This window comes from Siniperca chuatsi, linkage group LG1 (genome assembly GCF_020085105.1).
Source record: "Siniperca chuatsi isolate FFG_IHB_CAS linkage group LG1, ASM2008510v1, whole genome shotgun sequence".
Taxonomy (NCBI): Eukaryota; Metazoa; Chordata; class Actinopteri; order Centrarchiformes; family Sinipercidae; genus Siniperca; species Siniperca chuatsi.
Genome location: NC_058042.1, coordinates 21,979,376 through 22,003,687, shown reverse-complemented (window position 1 = coordinate 22,003,687; position 24,312 = coordinate 21,979,376). Strand labels below are relative to the sequence as shown.

The 24,312-nt window shown below is 41.1% G+C and overlaps 1 protein-coding gene across 2 annotated transcripts; it reads right to left on the bottom strand.

Annotated features, from left to right (window-relative positions):
• Window positions 1-382: 382 nt before the first annotated feature.
• ahctf1 (AT hook containing transcription factor 1) lies at window positions 383-24,069 on the bottom strand. Of its 2 annotated transcripts, none has more exons than XM_044199346.1 (40): window positions 23,823-24,069; window positions 21,323-21,449; window positions 20,509-20,659; window positions 20,075-20,177; window positions 19,113-19,293; window positions 18,589-18,796; window positions 18,114-18,230; window positions 17,923-18,007; window positions 17,622-17,772; window positions 17,207-17,339; window positions 15,656-15,837; window positions 15,361-15,422; window positions 14,548-14,676; window positions 14,240-14,330; window positions 13,920-14,009; window positions 13,343-13,483; window positions 12,893-12,997; window positions 12,378-12,474; window positions 12,044-12,167; window positions 11,862-11,918; window positions 11,344-11,490; window positions 10,908-11,098; window positions 10,536-10,680; window positions 10,252-10,383; window positions 9,868-10,015; window positions 9,470-9,620; window positions 9,261-9,362; window positions 8,633-8,777; window positions 8,260-8,475; window positions 7,196-7,871; window positions 6,889-7,077; window positions 6,406-6,511; window positions 6,111-6,232; window positions 5,721-6,007; window positions 3,511-5,391; window positions 2,891-3,134; window positions 2,499-2,675; window positions 2,315-2,412; window positions 1,756-1,844; window positions 383-1,593 (listed from the first exon to the last, which is right to left on the bottom strand). In XM_044199346.1, exons 2-40 carry the CDS (start codon window positions 21,441-21,443, stop codon window positions 1,395-1,397), a joined length of 7,773 nt encoding a protein of 2,590 aa, XP_044055281.1. In that variant the 5' UTR covers window positions 21,444-21,449; window positions 23,823-24,069; the 3' UTR covers window positions 383-1,394. The 2 variants fall into 2 exon arrangements, with proteins under 2 accessions (XP_044055281.1, XP_044055271.1); XM_044199336.1 differs by having other exon boundaries at window positions 2,891-3,164; window positions 23,823-24,068.
• Between the last annotated feature and the right edge of the window lie 243 nt (window positions 24,070-24,312).

The window sequence follows — 24,312 nt, the reverse complement described above, 5'->3', positions numbered from 1 at the left end:
GAGACAGAACTGGGAAACAGGAGAGTCAAATTTCAACAGGGCAGTTACACGTTTACAGCTACAATTATGGCAACATTGCAGTGACTTTCTCTGAAATCAAACTTCACCCTAAAACAGCTAAAAGTTCTTACATCAACCACATTTCAAACTTGAAGCTAATGAAGTTCAATGAACGTCTAATATGTGAGGCACCAACAGGATGAGGTCTTGGCTATTTGTGAAGGATAATTAGAGGCTTGTAGATCCTTTCATTGGTTCGCTACACACCTTGATCAGACAGAAAGAAAAAGGCTTTGTGGGCCGGTCACTCCATCCACCCACCAAACTAACAAGCACTTCAGACAGTAAATTGAACTGAGACAATCAATCAACACCAGAAGTATTCAAGCTTTACCATATTTATCAAAGAGCAGTGATCAAAAATAAGACATTCTACATACATTCATCAGAAAATAGCCTATGTGTCAGATGGTGGTTGCCATAAATTTAATTAAACAAGCCTATTAACATTTCCCAAAACAGCTTTTAACACCAAACCGCTGTGCAAGTCTTTTTTGTTTCTTTCACACTATACAACATCCCCATGACATACAAAAACAGTCCAAATCTGATGGCAATAGTGTACAAGTCTCACAAAAAATTCCCCAAATCGACTGAAATTTTAAGACTATGGCATAGGCAGTCTGATTAGATGATCAAATGCATTCCAGACACTTAAAACTTCAAAATGAACATAATTCTTTAAGATTTATTTATTAACTTTATTTGAAACATAGCAAAAGACTATATACAAACGTTGTCAGTAGAAACCTTTTATCTCCACTGGGTTGGTTGCTTTTCTTCTTAAATAGAAAAAACAGCAAATCTTAAAAGTAAAAGAAAAAAAAAAAAAAACACCTTAAAATTAAAAAGAAAGTAAATAAAACCTCTTCATCAGAGGCAGGTTCAGTTCAGTCTCTCTGGTTTTATTAATGGGAGCTTCTAAAAGCCCACATCGATTGCTTTCCCTTGCGTTATCGGTGCCCAGAGAATTAAGATGATTACGAGGAATATCGCAAAATGTCCAACACAAAATGGCCACAGATACAATATCAAGTGAAAACGAGTTAGTACGAGCGGGACACGTAAACTCTAAAAATATAGTCCTCTCTCACACTGCTATCCACCAGTGTGTTTTGTCCCAAAAATATATTTTCATGCCTATATTGTTTCTATTTTATTGTCCTACAGGGAAGTCAATATACAAAAGACAACCGCAGCACTGTGAGGCATTTGAGGAAATAGAACCATCATGAGTTTAGGCATACACTTTTATTTGACAGCTTCTGAACGAGTTGGTTCAAATCTTCTGGTGGCTGTCTGAGGCTCACTGGTTCAAACCACCACCAACCCCCTTAAAGTTTCTTCCTCCGCGTGACAGGTTTTGTGAAAACGGTGTCCATTATGCGTTTGCGTCGAAGGTTCATGCTCGAGATTGGGGCCTCTCCCTCTTTAATCCTCTTCTGTGCTCGCGGGAGCGGATCAGCAGGGCTGGGCAGGGGCGAGATCAGGTCCACCTCTGCTATGGGAGGCGGCTCTGAAACTACTTTGGATCTGAAGGTGGAGAAAGAACAAAGTAACAAACAGAGCACACTATGAACTGATTTATGTCACTGAAAAATGATGTAGTCTGGTTTGTAACATTAAGACTAAAATTCATAAAACTAAACAGTTATGTGTCGTATCGTCAGTCTTAGGGCTCAATCACAATCTTACTTGGTTGCTCGTTTGCCTGTTTTTCTGCTCTTAGAAACACCTTCTGCTTTCTCCACTTCCACGTGATCTTCTTCCACGGCAGTTTCATCCTGAAAAAAAGAAGGTTAAAAAATGAAAATGCTTTTTGTTCTTTTCAAATTAAGCTATAATCCTTGAGATATGGGCTCCCATCATTTCAGAGCAGTGAAGAGGCTCTTTTGTTTGTGCAAACATCCTGTTCAAAGGCTGGTAGACAGAAGACATCTACATGACTACAAATAGAGTGTAGAAAAAGCAACAAATTGCTACACTGATTTGCATACAGTCAGCTAATATCACACTAGAGTGGTCTTAGTCAATATTTGTTTTAATAAAAAACAAAAACAAAAAAACCCCCAGTAATTTTAAAAATTTAATTTTCAATCAAAAACAACTATCTAACTTTGTGCAAAGCTAACAATGAGCTAACGGGATCACATGTTAGAAAATCTGACCTACAGACTAATAATGATTAGGTTAAAAACACAAATTCAGCCTCCTCCACACTAACAGTGTCAAGCTCATAAGCAGAAGCACTTACATGAGGAGCAGCAGAGGCATCTTTGACAACTCTTCTCCTGCTTCGAGTGACAGGCGCTGCAGACCCTTCACTCAGGCCAGGAGACTCCGCTCTATTAGCTGAAACACAGACACAACACGGGGTTAAAACCACCATGGATAAATGGATGCGTGGACATACAGTTAAAAACAGAAACACGGCTCACCTCTTGTTCTTCTTCGCGAGGGGGAGTAGATGAATGAGTGCTCGCCTGGACTAGACTCGTCCTCCTCGGGTTCGGGGACCAGGCCGTCTTTCACAGGAAGCAATGAGTGAACCTGCCCCACAGACGACTTTGTGCCCCTCTTGCTAGTTCTTACCATCTTTGTGACGACTACTCCTCCTGTATAACAAAGAGTTGACACTTTTATACATTCATGTCCACACATTTAAACTTCTTTATTTCAGAGCAGATGTCTCACAGAAAAAAACTGTACAAAATGTTAAAACAGTGTGTCACGATTAATAGATTACAGAACACTGTATTTTGTTTTATGGTCTATTACAATAGTAATAATAACAGTATTATTTCTGGTCCGTACACAGCCTCATACATACCTTCCTGCTTCTCTTCCTCATCCTGAAGTCTCTTGATGAGGGCATCTGCGACAGGGGTTTCAGAATTCACCTCCAATGGCGAGTCCAGTAAGGGAAGGTCTTCCTCAGGGTAATCCCAGAGTTTGTTTCTAGTTGGACGAACGGAGTTGGTGTGACCAGTGTTGCTGTTAAGTGCAGGCTCAGGTAGAGCCTCACTTTCTTTTATATTTTCAGTAATTGTCTCTCCTCTCGTCTTTCTTGCACTCTGAGGAAGTGATACAGGAACCAGTTTCACCTGCGAGTGTTAAATGTCATCAATGATTGACAGTGGATGGATCAGGTTTATCAACATGTAATGTGGAATAACGTATAATGGACAAAACGGGTGAAACTGAAAATGAGTTAAAACTAATCATTTTATGGAACGTTGTGTCTCAAAAATATTAATGAGAAAAGTAATTTAACAGTTTTAATGTCAAACAAAAATATTAGCTTAATATCAGATGATGGTGAACAAGATGATCTATGAAGCTTTACATTCTTGGTATGTTACTGATTAAAAACATTCTCTTATCTGTGACAGCTTTCAGCTTATTCAACATCAACAACATGGAAAAAATTAGACATTTTTGAATCCTTACTTGTGGATAAACGTTTAGGGTAATCCGGTTGGACTGTCTAGTCGTCCTGCCGGGGCTGGAAAGTTGCTGTTTTTTGTTCTCCTCCTCCAGCAGGGCTGGCTCTAATGATTCTGTCTTAGTTTTCCTGGAGTTGTGTTTGACCTCCTCCTGTTCCTTCTCTTCTTTTAAGATCTCTAATGGTGTTGACAACACCTCACTGCTACTCAATATCCTTCTGCTGGACCTCCTCGGAGTGTTTCCTTGAGTGGTTCTGCATTTGGCTGGTGTAGGAGTCTTGGAGCTTGTTTGTCTAGAAATCTTTGTATGTGTGACCTCATCCTTTTGGTCTTCTTTGAATTCAACCTCTGTGGTTGCAGACACCTCCTCACTTTGGGACCTTTGGCTGGTCCTTGTTGACGTGGCCCTTTGGGAAACCCGCCGTCTGGCTGGAGAAGAGGCCTTGGAGGTTGATGCAACTGTGGTGTCATCATCCATGGCCACCCCCTCTTCAACCTCGTCTTTAGGAGGCTCCGGCTGAGCTTTTGGAGTACTTCTTCGGGGTGTGCTAGCTCGGACTTTGATTTCTTTGTTCTGTTTGCTTTTTCTGGGTGTACGACTAGGTGAGGCCGGGACCAGAGTGCCCGTTTCTGCCTCCTCTACTTTTCCATCCTCCTCTGCTTCCTCCAGGAGGGGAGAGATAAAGGTAACTGTCCTCCCTCTTGTGGTCCTGCGTGTTGGGGTGGAAGGAGCTTTCTTTTTCCTCTGAGAAGTGGGGGTCTCTGGCACAGGCGGTTCCTCTGGGTGGCTATTTGACACAGGTTTCTCTTCTTCAACATCTTTATGTTTTCTTGGTCTTCCCCTGGTTCTTTTTTTTGTTTCTTTCTCAGTCGTAATTTCTTCCCTGTCATCCTCTTCTGTCTCTGCTGAGGCTTTGTGGCCCTGCTGCTTCTCCTCCAGAACAATCACTGTCTCTGCGCTGGGGACAATCTCTGTGTCCATATTAACAGGCCCATTCTCTTCAGGCTCTTCTTGCTCCTCAGCAGGCCTTGGGGTGTCCTGCTCCTCAGCAGGCCTTGGGGTGTCCTGCTCCTCAGCAGGCCTTGGGGTGTCCTGCTCCTCAGCAGGTGGTGTGGTGTGCGGTTTGTCCACCTCGTCTTCCATCTCCTCCTCAGCAGCATCTTTCTCTGCCGTAGAGTCTTTGTCATCTACAACTGCTGGGAGACCTCCCAATGGAGTTGGCTCAGACATTGAAAGACCTGCAAGTTGATGTTCTTCAGCCAAAATTACTAACTCTGCATCCCTCTCTTCTTTAGCATCCTCTGTCTCATGGTTTGCCTCAGGATTTTCAGTTTGTAGGTCAGCTTGGTCAACAAGTTTTACAAGTTCTGAGTTACAAGTCGGTCCATCTATGTCAACTCCATCCAAGATGTCCATTTCTTTCCTCTGGTCCTCTTCGGAGGCTTCTCCAGACACAGGAGGATCCTGATCATCTGTGCCTAAAATAATAATCTCAGGTTCGGCCATAAATTCATCACTAGCCTCCAAAAGTTCATCCACTGCTGGAGATAGGATGGGGGGGTCAGAGAATTGCAGATCATTCTCCATAGGCAGTGTGTCTGCCTCTTTATCACCATCCTCGTCCATATCCAGCATCAGAGAGAAGCCGCCGTGAGCTTCAGTCCTCAGGTCATCTGTTTGCTGAAGCACAGGAAGACCCAGCTGAGAATTATCCACCAGGCCGCCCTGCCCCTCCATAAGCTCCAGGGGTACCAGGAGAGTGGTAGAGGGTTTGAGCTCCATGTATGATGATCCTTGCTCTTCAACCTCATCTGCCTCCATCACTTCTTCATCTGCCCCGAGCCTCACCATCACCACCTCACCCTCCATGTCTTCCTCTACAATCTGTAAAAGTGCAAACATGCATGAGAAGTTATTTGTTGATTTTTTGTTGCAATTAATAGATTAATGATTTAGTCTATAAAATGTTAGAAAATTATGAACATTTTCTAGAACCCAAGGTGACTTCTTCAAATGTGTTGTTTTACTGACCCACAGTCCAAAATCATACAATATAAAAACAACAGAAAACTAGCAAATCCTGACATTAAAGAAGCTGGAATCAGAGATTGTTTGGCATTTTCCTTGATAAATGATTATTAAAATTGTTGCTGACAGATGGTCGATCGACCAATCAATTAATTGAATAATTGTTTCAGGTTTACATTTGTTACCTTCATCTCTGCACCAGGTGTGATCAGAGAGAACTCGGCAGCCTCCTGCTCTGATAGACTTGGCAGGAAGTGTGTGTGTCCCTGTTGTACAAAGACTGAATTGGGTTGGAGGGGCGGCAGCCTCCCATTACCCTGGACCTCCTCAATGATCTCCACCTCACTACCAGAGTCCTCCTCCTCCTCCTCCTCCTCTTCTTCATCTTCAGCTTGATCAGACTCCTCCTCGTCGTCTTCTTCCTCAGACACGGGGCTAGAAAGCTCTTCACTATCGTTTAGACTCACAACAGCTAGGAGATAAAAAGAAAGAACAAGCAGAGAAGTTTGAGTAAAATAGCACTGTAACAGTTGGAGCACCAGTGTTAACGTGCATGTGTGTACAATCTTCCTCACAGTGGGAGTCTGTGCCAGTTGGCTCGGAGGACGTCACAGAGGCAGTAGATTTTTGGCTAGTGAACACTGGAGGAGCTTCAGTAGCTGCCTGCTCCTCCTCTTCAACCTCACCCAGTGACTCACTGGGAGAAAGGAGAATGAGATCTTTTAACTTGTGAAAAACAAAACAAACAGATAAGCAGCTGAAAAGGACAGTACGGGAAGCAGTTTTTGAGAGCTTTTAATAATTTTTATTTTTTTTTTTTAAAACTTGGTGTTTCTTTTTTTCTTATTGTAAACAGAAAATGGTAAAAACCTGTTGAAGGATGTCTGGGTCTGTGATGCGTTGTGGATTCCTGAGCGGGTGAGCGGAGGAGACAAATCACTGCCAAACAGATGTCTCTGCACAAACTCTGTTAGATCTACTGGCAAACAACACAAAAACTAATTATCATCATCCCTTTTCCACATAACAGTAACCAAACCTCCATCAGTATCCATGTCAATGTCAACCAAACCACTAACAACAGCATGTAAATTCAATATTGGAAGTAACAGAAACTGAAACCCACCAACTTAATGGTTGGGTAATATAATGTTTCAACCTATACTGAAGAGTTTCAGAAAAGCCAAGTGTATTCAGAGTACCATAAAAACATTTGTTTTATGAAGATACTTTACAGTTCTATCATTTCCCCATAGTCTTGTGTATATGTTGAATCACTACAGTCTTGTCTAATATGAAGTGGTAATATCTTGGAACTTTTTAATAGTATAAATGCATAATTTAAGAATGGACCTGTTGATTGCTCCAGCTCCTCTTCTGCGTTATTTGTAGATTCAGTGGCTCCAGATGGTTTCAGGTGCTCAATGAACTCTGTGGGTTCAGTGGCCTCTGACTGGACGTCCTGGCCTGTGGCTGTCGCTGGTTGATCCTGATATTCGACCTCAGTGCCAGAGATTGTGTTCTCAGTTACCTGGGTACAAACTAGTAGCGTACAAAATGTGTCAAGCGATGTTTTAGAGAAGTGTGGCGACACATGAATATTTTCAACACCTTTTATTTCTGAATGCAACGAATAGAGCAAATTCATCAAATGAATTACCTTGATTGTGACTAAACGTCTCCTCTTGGTCAAGAGTTGCAGCATGTTCTTGCTCGCAACTTGACTCAACATCCTGTTTATCCTCCTTTTCAGACTGAACTTCTTCCACGTTTTTAGATTCCAGTTCATGACCAATCTCTATCACATCCTCAAATATTTCGTCTTCCGTCACCTCCAATTCTTCCCGTTCTAGATTCTCTGATGCCAGGAGTGGGGTTTGCTCAGTGGTTGGTGAGGGCGTTTCCTCTGGTTCTTCCTTTTCAATTAGGTCTTTGATGTTCATTGTCACTACCTCTTCATCTTTCTCTGTAGCTGTATGGTTCTCCTCTGTTTCCTGCTCTTCTGAGAGAGGTGCATCATAGTACTCTAGAGTGGTGTCTGTTGAACGGACAGATGCCTGGCTGGCGTCAAAACTCAAGCTAAGTTGTGCTTGCGCTGCATCTGATGGTCTGCTTTCTGCAGCGACTTCATGGATGGAGGATGACTTGCTCTCAAAGCATCTCAGCTGTGGTGAGGGAATACCACCTTCTGGAGGCACGAACTTTACATGAGGTTGTTCCCCTTCCTCATCTCTATCCTGTTCCTCCTCAGCGGGCTCTGGGGACCAGGTCTTACGTGCAGCCTTGGATAGCATGGAGCCTCTGGTCAGCAAGCTAATCTCACTGTCTGCTGCCATCTACAGGGAAACGGTTTCAAAGAAGATTGGAAGACACATTTTATTATAAAGACAAAATCAAACCTACCAGCTAAACAAAGAAGATAACCAATGAGAAAGAGGTGCTGATACAGACCACTAAGCACAAATTAGGTAACAGCTCAAGAGAGATGTGATCTGTTGATATTAGTGGAACATTGCACATTGTGCATTATAATCTGTAATGATGAACACACAAGAACCAAGTAGTAACTACACTTATTTTAAAAGATACCAGGCTAAAAACCAACTAATGAGCTGCAACCTTAAAGAATGGCATATTGGCCCAAAAAGTGTTTTGTTTTTTGTTTTATGTGTGAGGTGGCTTCACAGAGTCAACACACCACTCCTATCTAGTGCTTTGTTTTACCCCATTGGTCCATCGGATGCCCTTCTCTGGTTGAGGAGATTCTGCCTCTTCGATGAAGGTGATCCGGCTCTCTTTGCTGCGGAGTGGGGGGGTGATGGAGCGTCCTGGAGAAGCAGAAGGGGTGACGACGGGTGTGGGCCTCAGGCTGCTGCGTAGGATGGACTGGGGAGTGAAGGCTGAGAACACAGGGCCAGAAGCAGCCAAGGCCCGAGCTCGCTGACAGAACAAAAACATGAAAAAAGTGTAAGTAACAAAATGCTCCAGGAATACAAAGTCAATTGATAGATGAGAGATAGATAGATGTGACTTCAAGTGTCAATGAAATATAGACTTTTGATTACTTAAAAATAATTAAAATTCCACACTTGTCTACCTTGACAACCTGCGGTGTTTGCAGCAGATTGAATTCAGGGGCCTTCATGGTGCTCTTTGGAGAAACCCAGGAGCTGGGGGGTCTTGGAGGGCTGAGAAGAGGGCGAGGGGTCTGACAGGAGGGGTGAACCACCAAGTCCATCAGCCTGGGTCACATTGAAGATGAGGAAGGAATGCATCAATTACTTTAAGATGCTGTGATTGTAAAAATGCTATAAGATTTACATGCATAGTTTTCCATATCAAATATTTCCTACACCTTAGGTCAGCATAATGTACTTCCCAGTTCAATAATGTGGCTTAAAGAGTTTTTACTGTGAGGTCTGTAAAAATAATATATCAGTACTGTGGAAATTTGAATTATACCCTTTAAGAGATGCCTTCCTCTGATGCTCAACTACATTTATTTTAGAATCAATTACTAAGTTAATTTTGAGATCTTGAGAATATAAAGGATCAAACTTCTGTCTGGTTATAGTAAAGAGTAGTACATGTTCAAAAACACTGATTAAACTATCATGGGCCAGAGGAACATAAAATAAAAACTTAAACAAGTTTATCCTTTTATGTTCAAATAAATATTTATGGTATGCTTCACTCAGGCTAACGTGGAGCTCTTATGAGAGTACCTTGACTTTCGTTTGGAGGTCATGGTGATTGGAGTTCCCAGGAAGGGGTCAGGAAGGGCCAAGGAGGAGGGCTTGGGGCTCTGAACATCAGCTGCCCTGGGGCTGGTAGAAACAAATTGAAAAAGGTTAGAAAATATTCAAACAAATCAATAATAATAATAATAAAAAATTACCTCTGAGATGCAATTTTGTTTTTTTTTTCTGCTCACCTCTTGGCTGGGGAGGACTGTGGTGTAGCTCCTTTGCCTAACCACACCTCCTCAATCTTGGTCAGGACATTGTTGATGAAGCCGGCCCTCGACATCACCTTCTCACTGGCAGAGCGCTTGGTGATGGTTGACAGTGGCTGTGGCCGGGAAACTGGAGCACAGTGTGTAAATATGTTATTTATATTTGATAAATAATGTTTTTTAAACTGTTGTTTAGATTAAATTAAAACTAAAATAGCCATATTTTGGCAAAGAAATATGAGTGGAACATACTGAGTAAGTGATTTATGCGTGTGTGGTTTGAGAAGTTTCTACTAACATTTTGATACTGTTTCCAAAACATTTTACCACTGGGGTAAATTATAACGGACTTGAATTCAATTTGAGCACCTCCTTACCTTCTCTGTGGATGGCATAGGAATGCTGGTAGGGCTTTGCTCTCTCCATCGCCAGTTTCCTCTGGACTCTAGGCAAAATTTTGCCATACTGATCCAATATAGAGTTCCTGGTGTTGGACCGTTCTTTAAGCTTTGGGTCTCGCTCATTCTAGGAACAAAGTAGTAAGAGAATGTGGTTATAAATCTTATGGGATTCAAGTATCTTCTCTCTATATAATAACAATAATAATATATTTATCATTTTCATATTTGGATATTGTGGTTCAAAGTTGAGATCTCTAAATTGATAATTTCTACATCTGATTCTGAATACTTCATATACTGTATATCAAGATAATTCTGTGAAAATTAGCATAATACTTTGTATGTGCGCGTCAAACATACCACCAGGTTCATTTTGAGGTTGTGGTTGAGCTGCAGGGCAGGAATGTAGTTGGCCTGCTGAAGGTAATGAACCATCAGCAGTTCTCTGTTCTGGAGACCCCCTGTACCCTGGAGAAACTTCTCCAAACACTCCTGAAACACAAACCAAAGAACCACGAGTTTTAGGCATCGACTTTATAATCCAAAAACACAAAGACAGATTAATGTACAAGCAGAATAGTGAAGAGTTAGGGTTTTAAAAATGTCCACCAATGTAACCATGCATTCACTCATCGCTCTCCTACCTGTTCAGTGAGGCCCAGGGGCAGTTTGAGCAGCTCCTTCATGAGGCCCAGCTCCTGGCAGCTCTCATACAGGAAGCCCAGCAGCTCACCCATGTTGAGGCGATTAGAGTGCTGCCGAAGTAAGGACCACGCCTCTACGAGACACCTGGAAGAAGGGCACACCAGCTGGTTATTAAAAGGTAAGATAACACATGTGGAAGTAAACTAACCGTGGGCTGGCATCGGATTACCAACATGTTGGCAGCTTGTTTCCTAAAACAAAAAGCTATTTTTCTTGTCCATGTTTCACAATTGCAAAACTATGTATGTAATGTTTCTGCTGGTGTTCTTGCACAGAGAAAGAGGTGCAGAGACCTCTCCCTTTGCTCTTACCTGTTGTGTAGCAGTACAGACAGGCAGAGTTTGGCCTGGGAGGTGGATGAAATTGGGGGCTTTGTAACGTGGAAGTATCGTAGAGCCACTGAGTGTTGGCCCTGGCACATCAGGGCTTGCAAGACACGCTCGTGCTGCCACTCAAACTGACACTGAGAGGCAGCTGGATGCAGGAGCAGCTCGAATGAACTCTGATCAGGACAAAGAAGAAAATATAGTTTAAAAAAGCTAATACCTTACAGAAGGAGAGTATCATAAAAATGGTGTCATATGAGGTTGTAATAGCTGTATTTAAAAGTATCACTAATGTTTACACTGCAAATATTGTTAATGTTCCATTTCCCTTTAAATACAATAGCACTCTTTTACCTCTCTGTATCCAAATATACATCTTAGGGAAAATTAAAAAAAGTCAAATGTGTCAATGTGTGTGTACCTGGTGGTCATGATGGTCCAGCAACCAGAGGCCTTGCACTAGTTTCACCAGTCCAATAGGGATGGCAAAAGCTGTGGGGAAAGACTCCACTGATGCGCCCTCCTTATTGGGGAAGGAGTACATGACATCCAGCAACAGGTAAATCACCTGTCACAACAGGTCAAGGCTCATACATGCAGTAGGCTTAATTTACATTTCATTTACAACTATGAGATTGGAAAATAAATGACCTAACATGGAACAATATGTAGATTTCAGTTTTTCAAACACTGCACAACTATATAAAATGGAAACAAAGCATAAATAATCCATTAAAAAATCAGTAATCATAAAAATAGGTTTTATGTACCAACAGGATTACAAAAATAAGTTGCTACATTTGTTCTTTTGTGTACCATTAAAACAGTGAACGCAGTTTCCCTTTTAAACAGCTGAAGAAGCGATCCCTGAATTCACAAAAAGGCCAAGGATGACATGAACATGATTGGGCATTTGGGGATTATCTATTGGAAGGATACAATTGCATGCTTGGCAGATTCATCAATGCTGTCCAGTAGATAAATGTCCAATAATGCCTGTGGATCAAACATATAAAATCAATTCTTTACACTTTGTAAGAGACACAGATGCAAACTCAATTTGACACAAATTAGATGGTACAAAATAAATAAAATTAAAAACAAACACATATAATGCTTACATGCAATGTAGGTGGTGGGTATTGCCCTGTCCCACCCTCGTCCCTTTTCCACAGGTCGGTCAAGCATTCACCACACTGGCCAACCAAACCGTCAATCATTAGGCAGTCTGCACACCACTTGCCCCTGAGAAGACAACAGGAGAGTGTCAGCATTAGATAAACTTAGACCATCATCATGGAAAAATGAGAACTGAAATGGACATCTGTCATTTTAACATCGTATAGAATTGATCAACAAGTAACTGAGATATTATTTGAGAAAATATTAGCTAGCTGCAGTCCTAGATTTGGAATACATGTAAGATTGAATTGCTTTCAAGCAAAGAATGCTCACTTAGCCAGCCTGGTGAGCTCCTCCCTGCGTATAGTATAATAGTTGCTGATGACCGAGTGAGTGTAGAAAGGCCTGGAGATCTGGAGAGCGTCAGCGTCTGGTGGGGAGAGCAGTTACAATCCGTGGAGAGAAAGAGAAAAAACTAAAACTGAACACAGTGATATTCAAAGGTTTGGCAACTCCTTCACAAATTGTATGCTCCAATTATTTTCTGTTAAAAGAAGAAACCAACTCTAGAAAGAGACTTGAACCAGACACATTTCTGCAAATTTTAATGAATATTTGTTCAGACTTTTAACTGGCTACACCTCTTGTAGCCAGCTAAAGACCTTTCTGTTTCCCCCACTCTACATTGCACAATGCTTCTAGTTTAAAAATATCTTTAGGTCACTCGGGTCAGTGACCTAAAGGTATTCAAGCTGCTTCCAAGTCGTTTATTCACCAACTCTGAGAAATTGTGTTGGTTAATTGCTGGAAAAGTTTTCCGGATCATGTTTATGCCAGCAACACTTTACCTGATCCTTCAGGCAGTAGACCAGTACGACAGAACCAGAGCACCACCTGGGCATACTTGGAAATCAGACTGGACACCATGTTCTTGTTCATCAGACCCACCAGGCCTACACAACAAGAAATATAACCAGAACCTTAATTAATAACTACAAATGATTCAAAACAACAACACAACAGCTTCTGGGTTGCTAGATATGGCTAATCAAAGGACAAAGCATTATAGCTTTATAATGTATCAAACCATAAAGCTCTGAGGCGCTACATATTATTTTACTGACATCAACACTCAGTAGACATTAAAAAAAAAAAAAAAAACACAGTAAGAGTGTTTCATTATAGTTTAGCATGAATGGGAACAAACAGTGTTTGTATGCTGGCAGAACCTGTTTCCACTGACATCACAGGGAAATATAACACTTGCACATGTGATTGTATCTGCGTGGATACTGCACCTTTTTGTGTGAGCTCCTGAGCTTCACTGAGCAGACAGTGGAAGATGATACTGAGGTTACCGAGCAGTCTCTGGCTGTGCTGTAGCAGCTGCATGGTCTGAGGATCTGTGAAGTTGGATGAGCTGTCAAACAGCGGTGCACCTGGGGAACAAACACGCACAGGAGGAACAGATGTACAACATAAATATATAAACTGAAACAAACTTGCAAACAGTATAGAAATGGGAGGAAACAGGAGGAATTTATATCACTTAAATAATAAATAAATGTACAATATCAACAAATGGACAAGGCAAGCATTTTCTATCCTAGGTTAAATAATACTTTACTGTAAAAGTGTTGTCATCCGCGTGAAGGGTTCATTTACCGTACAAAAAAGGCTATGCAAACATATCTGATCTAATCTATTCAAATGGATCACTGGGTATTTGATCAATGTTAAGAAGAAATGTTTTAGCAATTTTAGTATTAAACAGTAAACAACTATATATACTATAACTTCTATATAATTCAGAAGGTCTTTAGATTAAATGGGGGTTTTTTTGTTTTGTTTTTATAAATTAAAATTAAAACATACAGATGCCATCCAGTTCCTCCTTAGTCTGGACTACTTTGTTCCAGGCCCAATCCAGGATGTAGCGCAGATTCAGTGCAGAGCCTGGTTGTTCTGTTTAGAAGGGAAAGAATTACAAGCATTAGAGTTGACTGCAGGGCTGGTGGCTACAACATGTATGCAGAGGGGCTTAGCAAAGGTTTAAAGTACTACGTGTATATATGTGTGAGATGAAGCCAAAGAGAGCAACACTGAACGTCTTCACCACATAGATGCCGTCATGGGTGCAATGGGTTTGGGCAGTTTGAGAAATAATGTCAGTTATTTCAAGTATGACTCCTCACCTTCTGCGGTCCACTGCTTGATACAGCCAGTGATCATTCCCAAGGAGCTGGTCTCCACTGCTGTGCACAAGATGGCATCCAGCTGCTCCTCCTAAAGGCCAACATCAAGTTACATGTACAAATGACTCATCAAAACTTCAGAATACGTATTTTATTGAATTCTGTGTATTGTTTTGTATCACGTGAAAGATTTTCTTTAACGAGAAAAAAGAGGGAGAACAAAAGCATCAAGAATGGTGGCTTTGTGCGTCTGTGTTGTGAACAGGTGGTTCTGGGGACCAAGATGTCAGCCAAGGATGTGCGTGTACCTGAGAGAGGCTGGAGGCCTGGGTGTCAGCCAGGCGAGATGAGAGTAGGCCAGACATGAGGCAGCGAGAGTAACTAGTGGAGATGATGTCACTGGAACAAGGAGCAGCTTTCTTCAAAAAGCTCAGGGTCTGGTATTAATCACAATGGTGAGGTGTAAACAAGCCTACTTTCCATTCAAATCATCTTCACATATTTAAATCCTATCTACATGGTACATATTGTGTAGCCTTAGTGATAAACATGATATTATCTTATGCTCATTTAAACACAAGAAAAAGTCTATGTCCCAATGATACAGAAGAAAACCCATGTAAACTAAAGTACAAACAGTTTGAAGTTTGCCTTTTGTATTTGTATACAGTCACATATTCACTTCTTATAATCTGCATTTGGATTTAATGCCATAAATCGTAGAAAAGGTTTCAGTCGTAGTCATCTGGACACTGTTTTCAGAATCAAGACGTTTCGGTTCCCATCCGGAAGTCATTCTCAATTGTGAAAAAAAATTGGACGGGAACTGGAAATTTAAGCTAATCTGAGTTACATAAACCCTGCCCTCAGGAGGGAATCTGCCTGAGTATCTGTTAATAGCTAGTTTCATCTGAACCTGACCTAATTGTTTTTCACAATTGAGAATGACTTCCGGATGGGAGCCGAAACGTCTTGATTCTGAAAACAGTGTCCAGATGACTACGACTGAAACCTTTTCTACGATAGAACACTCCTGGACGAATGAGGGACTACACCGTCTAATGCCATAAAATTAACGATGAAGAGAAAGTTTGATAGAAAAATTAACAGAGAAAACTTGCCTCCTTCTGATACCCAGAGCAGGTTAAGTGCACAATTCCAGAGTTGATCAAGCAGGTAGCATCTGTAATATGAAAGGAAAAACAATAATTAGTCAAATTATATTTCTACAACCAACTACAACCTTGGGCATGTCTGCACAAGCAAATTCCTGAGTAATATAAAAAGTCAACAGCAAGGATAGAGCCTGAAAAAAAAAAAAAAAAAAGACCTGGAAGATAATTCAATATTCCATTTTTATCGTCTCTCCATAGAATCTCATATTTAGATTGTTTTACATACAGTATCTACACCTACCAAAGTTATATGTGGTGGGGTTAAAGTACTGTTCTGGTGGGGGGCAGGTGAAGGGCAGGCCCCTGCTCAGGCTGCGGTCGTGCACCACCACATCCAGGAGGACGTGTGCAGACACCATCTGCACCATTGGGTCCAGAGACCAAACTGCCAGATAGGGACAATCTTGCAGAGACTCCCCAGTTCTGACAATAACAACACACAAGTAAAAGTGAAATGCAGTGCCACAGGAAACCAAGCAATCATTACAATAACCCAAGGAAAAGAGGACACAATGAGCACTTAATAACCTGCACCACTGCTCTTTTGTCAAACCACCAATAAGGATCAGACAAACAACATCATTAACCTTGGGTGTCTATCATTCCTGTTTTGTGCCATTTTTGTATCATTATAATATCTAGGCTGTCCCTATCTGTCACAAACCAAACATTTACAGTATACTACATTTTGTGCATGAACGGCTGTTCTAATGGCTGTCCCATGTCTGATGTAATCCTTCAGTAATAAACACATTTTAAACCAGCCATATGTATAATCAGCACAAAACACGCAATACACAGTGTGTAATGCTGGAAAAAAAAGGTTTCAGAAAATATACTATGAAAATACACAATTAAGTGATCAGAAAGTTGGGAATTTCTTTTCAAATTAAGAACTAGGCTTGGGCGGTATCAAGGTATTACAGTATACCAGGGTACTTAGAAAACCCAAAGGTATGATTTTCAATACCGTCAAAAAATACAGCCGCTCCTCTTTCTATTAAACTGATATGGAGATGATGTACTGAGGTGATGTATTATAGCGCACAGCACGTGCCACTAGAGGTCAGTCTCCACTGATGGAACAAGTAGCTGAGCTGAGAAACATGGCGACTGCAAGTGGTGGTGGGGATAACGTTGCAGGACTAGTAAATAAGAAAAATACCTTTGCCCCTGTTTTGGAGTACTTTGGGGTTTAGTCTCGATGATAAAGGTGAGCCAGCCAACACGGACGAAGCTGTGTGCACTATTTGCCTCAAAAAAGTTGTGGCTAATCAATTAAATATGACTAGATATGGAATCATGAAGATTTTGCCACATATAACTTCATCTTGAGATGACGTCTTCCAACTACAAAAGCAGTTTATTAGCCACATGATTTTATTCAACCATGTGCCCCTACGCACATCATCTCCGTTCAGCCCACTGATGTGTCGGTATCCGCCGTGGCAACAAATGTCATCGGGTCCTCCAGCAAGAATCTATGGAAGAAGGGCGCTTATTTCCTATCTATTCATTATTCTATGGGCCATAAGTATTTAAACATAACAAGACTTGTCTAAGTAGGCTAATTGCATATTAGACACACAGCATTGTAGGCTAGACAATGTCATTCATACTACAGTGACTTCGATCACCAGCAGCTCAGCTTTTACGCCCCCTCCCCAAATACCGTCATACACTGTATACCCCAGTGAAATATCAGGTAAGGTATGAAAAAATAGATACCGCCCAAGCCTATTAAGAACCCTTCAATTATCTTAAACAGTTGCAAAATAAGTCTCCACTGTACCTTAAAGAGTCTGGCATTTGTGCATGGTACCAACGGTTGATGTCAAACACCCCGATGTAGGTAGATGGTGTTCCTTGACCATAGGCCTTCACTTGCCAGCTGAAGATAGACACACTGGTGTCTGGAGATGCAACTGAAAATGGGAAGTGATTGTGAGTGTGTGTGAAGTGATTAAGAAAATAAATGAAGGGCAAGAGGGCAAGTAGATACAGTACAGAAAAAGAGAGTCAAAGAGTAGAACTGTTCTCCATCATGCAGTAGAAACAGTTTTAATGAGAACACATAATATAGCTACTTTAAGATTCCAATGTCAAAGCACAGCATTCAAATTTGATGGGAAATGCTAAAAACTGCTCTAATTAGTTCCCCACATACTCATATCTTCTACAGGTAGTCTCAGGGGAAGAACGCTAACCTTCGTTCATACTGTCATCCCTGTCAGGATGGGGTCGGAACTTTTCGATGGTCTGGCAACTCAGCAGACGGGTGTTGGTGGCCTGGGCCCTGAGAGGGAAAGCTGTGCCACTTAACTCCTGACTGTAACGTTCCTCACAGTACTCCAGACCCTGAGTGACAGAAAGTTAAAGGAGGAGGAGAATAAACCAAGAAAGGTAAATATACAGTAGATTTGCTGGAACTGACACAGGACCAGCATTGCAAGTGAAGTGAAGTGAATAGACAGTAAACATTGTTGTAATCTTGTATGCACTATATACCTCATAGAGGATCTTCCCAGAAGCTAGACACTTCCTTTCACTGAAGGCCAGTTGAAGCAGGCGGAGGCTAACCATATCTCCCTCGCTGCGTGGGAGTGAGAGGAGGTAGAGAAAAAATAAGAGCTTGGAAAACAAACAAAAACAAATAACACTTTGCCTGGATGGGAGTACTTGTTACATGTAAGGCTTACAGTTCCTGAGAAGACTGGACAGCCCAGAGGTAGCAACAGTTCCTGGGATCATTTTCTGGCTCCTGGAAGGTGAAGGCATGCACAGGCACTCTGCCACCCTCTAACTGGGAGTGGTATCTACGTAAAATGAATGCACATACAGTGATTTGAAGAACATTTAGAATGTATCAGTGGTATAAGATTACATTATATTACAACTGCTTATCAATTCAAAAGAAGCACAAACTCTACATATTACTCTATTACTTCCTACTCTCTTCCCACTGTATTTTCAACTACTGTTGATAATACAAGTCAAATCAAATGTATTATTACAGTCTTGTCAGCAATAATACATTTACTCTACATGACATAAAGCAATGTGGCCTTATTTCAAAGAAAAAGCTATACAGGATTGAAACTCAAGGCTCTTCTTCGTACATCTTCCCTACTTTCACAAAATATGGAAGAAGTCAGAAGAAAAACAAAGACTCACTCCTTCTTTAGAGCCTTCATGTTCCACAGCTGTAAGTGTCCATCAGAAAATCCCACTGCCAGCTGGTTGGTCCTGGAGATGTACTGCAGAGCTGTGGCTCCAACTCCACTGGGTCCATTCAGCTGGAGACAAAGATGTCTGCCCTGTCTGGTGCTGACTTCTCTAAGCCTGGGGATCTCTGCAGGAGACTTGGTTACTACCTGCAGGTCTGGGAACAGAGAGTAAACATAAATAGTTTTAGATATAGAAACAAGAGTGTGGGGCAGGAAAAACAAGATAAGCACTCCTTTACTAATTTACTACAGAGAGGGGTCTACAATGGACCCATAGGTGTCAGTAAATAACCATGTTTTTCCCCCCAATGCTTGTAACATACGGTGTGCAGAATAGTGAATAATATAACTGATTATTTCTCCTCTTCCAGATAAGATTAAGAGCAGTTTGTAAGGGGCAGAAGGCAAACAAAAAGAACATGAGCATGCAAACAAATATAAACCCAACGCTTCCTAATGCTAGCTCCTCACCTGAAGCCTCCAGTTCACTTTGGCTGCAGGACAGGTCGTCGAGACAGAGGTCCACAAGGAGAACATGACCGAGATCCGTTACTATGGCCGCAATGCCAAATAACCAGCGCAGACTCTGGTGAAGATGATGGGTCGAAGTGCTTGCTCCACCATAACTCACTAACGGCTCAATAGCTGTAATCTAGACAACAGAGAGTGTTGAAAGAAGAAAAGAAAGACAGACGCTGTTTAGGTTTTGATGGACAGGATACTTGCGGTATGTAAAAAATTGGCAAAATCAGAATTTATTTGCACACCTGTGGATCAACAGGTGTGTAGGAGAGAAAATTGGCAAAATCAGATAGGTTTATCAGAAAGTGACTCTGAAACACTGTTGTGCCACCATGGCAACAGTGTGTAATTGTTAAATCCAATTTTTTTATTTATCAATCTCTATTTCAATACTTATTGACACAAAAATCTGCTAACGTGAGATGAACAAAAAATATTTGTCAAACTACAAATTTCGCTCCAAGGAACAATGCTTACAGCAAGAATATAAAGCTGACATCAAGAAATGTTTGCAGGCTGTAATTTCTGCCAAAGGAGTTGTTACTGTTTATTGACAGGGTGTCTAAATATTAGCATGTGCTACGTTAATTTCTTTTTTTTTTGGTGTTCATCAAAAAGAGTTGTGCGTTAACATTTGCTGAGATATGTCTGGTTCAGGTTGCCTGTGGGGGTTGTGTAGAGTTTTTTCGCTTACAACACAAAGACACAATTCTTAATGTCAGCAATGTGAAATAAAAATATAATTTCTTTGAGAAACGTCTTTTGCCCTTGGACTGCTCTATCATTTTGTATATTCTAATGACTCAACCAATTAATGTTAGCCACTGCAAAATTTTAGCATTCAGATTCAAAGCATAAAACCATCTCTACCAGTTAAGAGTAGAGGGGACCCTAGTGCACCGCCAACTCACCCTGCCTGGTATAACCACAGCTTTGACCACCCTTGACAGTCCCAAGTCATAAAGACAAAGCACGCTGCCCTCTGTTTCCTCAATGCCAACCAGCAATCCAGACCTAGGTAAATAAAAAAGTAAAGGAGTTAACATTTGATATTTCCTCAGCACCATCATTAATATGCATTTAAAAATCTTTCTTTGTAACAAAATGTGGAAGCATTTGATTTGACAGCTGTCGACTAGCACGCTTCACAAGTGTGACTAGCAGTTAATATTTAGTTAATTATATTTATTATTATATTTAGTTAATTATTGTTTCCATTGATTACAATAAGATAGAACTTTATTTATCCCAAAGGAAATTGTTGTGCAGTAGTTGCAGTACAAAGTAGGAAAGAGTGCAAATATAAAGAGTGATAAAGAGATAGATGGTGAAACATAGCTCTGACCGTTTGAGCCAGCTGAAGTCCCTGGCAGCTAGGACAGTGGGTGGGTGCTCGCCTCCACCACTGAAGCAGTACGCAGACAGCCGTTCGCCTGTCACCGCATGGACAACCTCCAGATGGGGGCCACAGGCCAGCCAGGCCAGCCCGCTGCGGCCTTCACACACACACGCACACACACACACAATGAAATGAAAGGTTAGGGGGTTAAGATCTAGGATTATCACCGGGCTCCATTTTTAAGAATTAAACAGCTCACGAGATAACAACTGACCTGCAGCCTTGAGTACAAACTGTTCTTAAGCTAAAACTTAGCCAAGTGATAATGCAGGAGATTTAAGCATCACTAAATTAAAATTCTTATTTTTCAAAGTTTTGTTACACCTTGGGATTCTGCAGAGACTTCCACGTTTACATTGTTGATTGGCTGGTGCTGTTCCAACAAGTAATTACTTAAGTAAGCTAAGCTACTAGCTAAGTTTAATGTAGCAACCAAATTTAGTAAATCACTTGTTTGAAACTACACAATTTCACTTGTGTAATGAATACTTAAAGTTCTGACAGTCAACATGTTTATTAGAATGTTTTATTTGAATAATTTCTAAATAACTTAAGATGCCTCTACTATTTAAAGAAAATAATGAATAAAAAATGAGTCACGTTCCCCACCTGGGTGTTAGAAATACTTTGATGCATTTATTTTGCTCATTGAGGGAGTAGTGACAATGTGTTTTAAACCTTTGATTTGTTATCGCAACTAAGGATGGAGGGAAGAAAATATCCATTTATAGAGATCATTGATCATTAAAAATAGGCTTACCAACAGTGAACTTCCCGAGTAGCACAGAGTCTAGAGTGATCTCATCCTCCCCCAGAGCATCTATAGTCACTCCTGGAAAAGGCAGCAGGCTGCTGGTGACTTGGGCAGTCAGGTCATGCATTGTTCACTGTATACAGCAACACAGGACATACAGTTTGTTAGAAACAGCAGTTAGTCCATTTACCATTCACCAATAGTTCCCTAAAAATACTGTGAAATTATTGCCATAGTTATGTGATCAAAATATAAATTTTGTCAATATCACCTTGCCTTTGATACCTTCTCACTAATTAAACATCAATAAGTAAAATGACAACCTGTGAAATACTCTTTCTGAACCCCTCCTACTCCATAAATCCACCTCAGGCTTTATCTGCTCAGCTGGGGTTTACAGTACAAAAGAGGTCTGTCTTTCAAACACACAGTTGCACCCCCAGTTGTCAGGAAATGTGCTGTCAGCAAACTTGCTGACAACTGGGGCTGCAACTGAGTTTGCGTTCTAATCAACAACAAATGACATACTGCTACACATCTGTTTGCAGATGTGAGTTCTGATAAAGTGCTAGAGTAAAGCACTATTTGAATCATTGGTCAAAGAACCCCCCTGAAGTGGCTTTTAAATCCAATGATAATGCCAATACATTTTTCAACTTACAGGCCCAGCACAACAAAACGGTACACTAAAATCAGATGGCATTACTCATCCAGTTGCACCTTCCTGAGTTCTCTTTGTAAGCAATTTGTTGAGTAATATTTCACTTTTCATAGATCTTTGGTCAGAGATCCACAAATCCAGGCTTAAATGTTAATGTTTACACTCTGCAAAGATTTTGGTATGGTCTGCTTGTTTATCTATTATCATGTTTTACCCTGTGTTGATTTCTAAATACTTTTGTTATGCTATTACAATTATTGACCCAAAACTGAAACTGTTTAGGCGTCCCTCAGCCTTGTCATTGCACTAGTGCTCCAACAACATAATATTATCTCGAGCAGTGTGGATTACAAAGTTGAGCTTTCAAGGCCAACTCAACCTGAATGGAAACGTGTCTGTTAGTTTCCCAGCGTGCAAAATTGGACACAATACTGCCCTCTGTGACCACGATGGAAAACACAGTGGATTCAAGTGAACTCCCGCGCAACAAGCCTGTCACTACGCAGCCACATGCCATGACATGAGATTGAACATGTAAACGTATTGTAACAATTACGAACTAAACAAGCCCAATTTATGCACTTAAAGGCAGCGCCACACTGTTACAGAGGCAAAGATTTCACAACAACAAATAAGCTGATTTAAATAACAAATCTAACTTCACCATCTACGACATCTAACGTTAGCGCTCACGCGTGTCAATATTTGCAAAGTTTGTGTGACAACCCATAAAATGTGAGACTCTCACAACTTGTTACAACCCAGAAATTTCAAATGTAATCGTCAAACGTATGAGCCAAGACGTTGATATTTAAAAGTGTTAACAGGCTAATGTTAGCTCGTTCGTTAGCATCTGCAGAGCATAGATTAGCTTCATCAGCTGCAGATGTTAGCGTGGAGCTATGTTGACATAATGTAAACAAACCAACGATCGCTTTCTTTGTACACTTTAATGCACGGTGCTGTTAAAGACGGGCCTTAGTAACGTCATATTAAAAATATGCTAATGTTATTTAGTGCTGAATAAGGACTGATAGCTGCCTTACACACTTTCCTCAGTAAATTAGCAGGCTACCCAGTTAGCTTGCAAGGTCATGCAGGATTATAGTTTATCCGAGTTCACCGTTAAAGTTAAGCTAGCTAACCTAGATATATGCATACATGAGCATTAGAGGATGGCAACAGTTATTTCACGTTGTGCTGCTGCTGTTCAGTTATTGGATTTGTGCTACAACACTCAACTCATTACAACGCAGATTGACATTTAACCCTAAAAAGTTCGTTTAATCATCCTATGAATAACTAGTTAAAACAAAGTCAGGGTGGCTAGCTAGTCTAGTCTGAGGTACGTTGCTACTTTCGCGTAAGCTATAGCGATTGCTAGCGTTAATGTTAGCAAAGCGTTACGTTAGTTCTTCCGCGACCCACTTTAGGGCTGACAACCAGGAGTAACGGTAGTATTTTACCAGAGCCAACATCACACTACAAGCTCCTTGTCGCTGGCGACAAGTCTTGTCATTACTTGAATCTGGTAACTTAGCTAACGTTAGGTCACGTTACAGATGATATAGTGGTCTTGCTTTAGCTTTAGCTGGAACAGTGCAAATATACTGTAGTGTAGTGTGGCAATATGAAACTAACTAGCTTGTAGCTACTGGCAACATCAGGGTACAGTTGGTCTTCGTCAGCGACAAGTCACGTCCTTACTGTAAATCTTTTTGGGAATTTATCCAGCATAAACGAGGTTAGTGAGCTAACATTAGCCCTGCTAGCTCTCTCCCAACTACGCTGGAAAACGTGATGCGATGTGCCGCTAGCTGCTACCAACGTTAACGTTACACTAACCTGTCCGATGCTGACGGCTTTATCAGAGCCACGAATGTTTAGTTTTCCTTGACGAATCTCCCGATTCCTTCTCTCCTCTGTCATAATCCGCTGCTTTTCAAAGTACAACTCATGCGTAGAGCCCTCTGCGCGCTTCAACTGTCTGACCAGCACAAGATGCTCCCTCTGACTTCAGGCGTCTACACCTCTAAGCGCCATTTCCACGGTTGGAAAATGCTCCATGCATTTCTTCTTCGCCCGCGTTGGTTCTGGCAGAAAAGACACATTGATGGCGTACTGCTGCCCTCCTCGGTTTGGGCGGTTTCTGCTTAAACGCGTAAATAATTTTTGGACTTAATGTGTTAACAATTTAAATGTGCCAGACCTGCTACTCTTAATGCTACTTTCCCACCATTCCTAGACATCAGTGTAAAGTGTTCCTTCTGGATTATCTCAGTCTTTGTTAACAATTAAATGTTATGGTGATCTATAGCCCTATTGTATTATATAC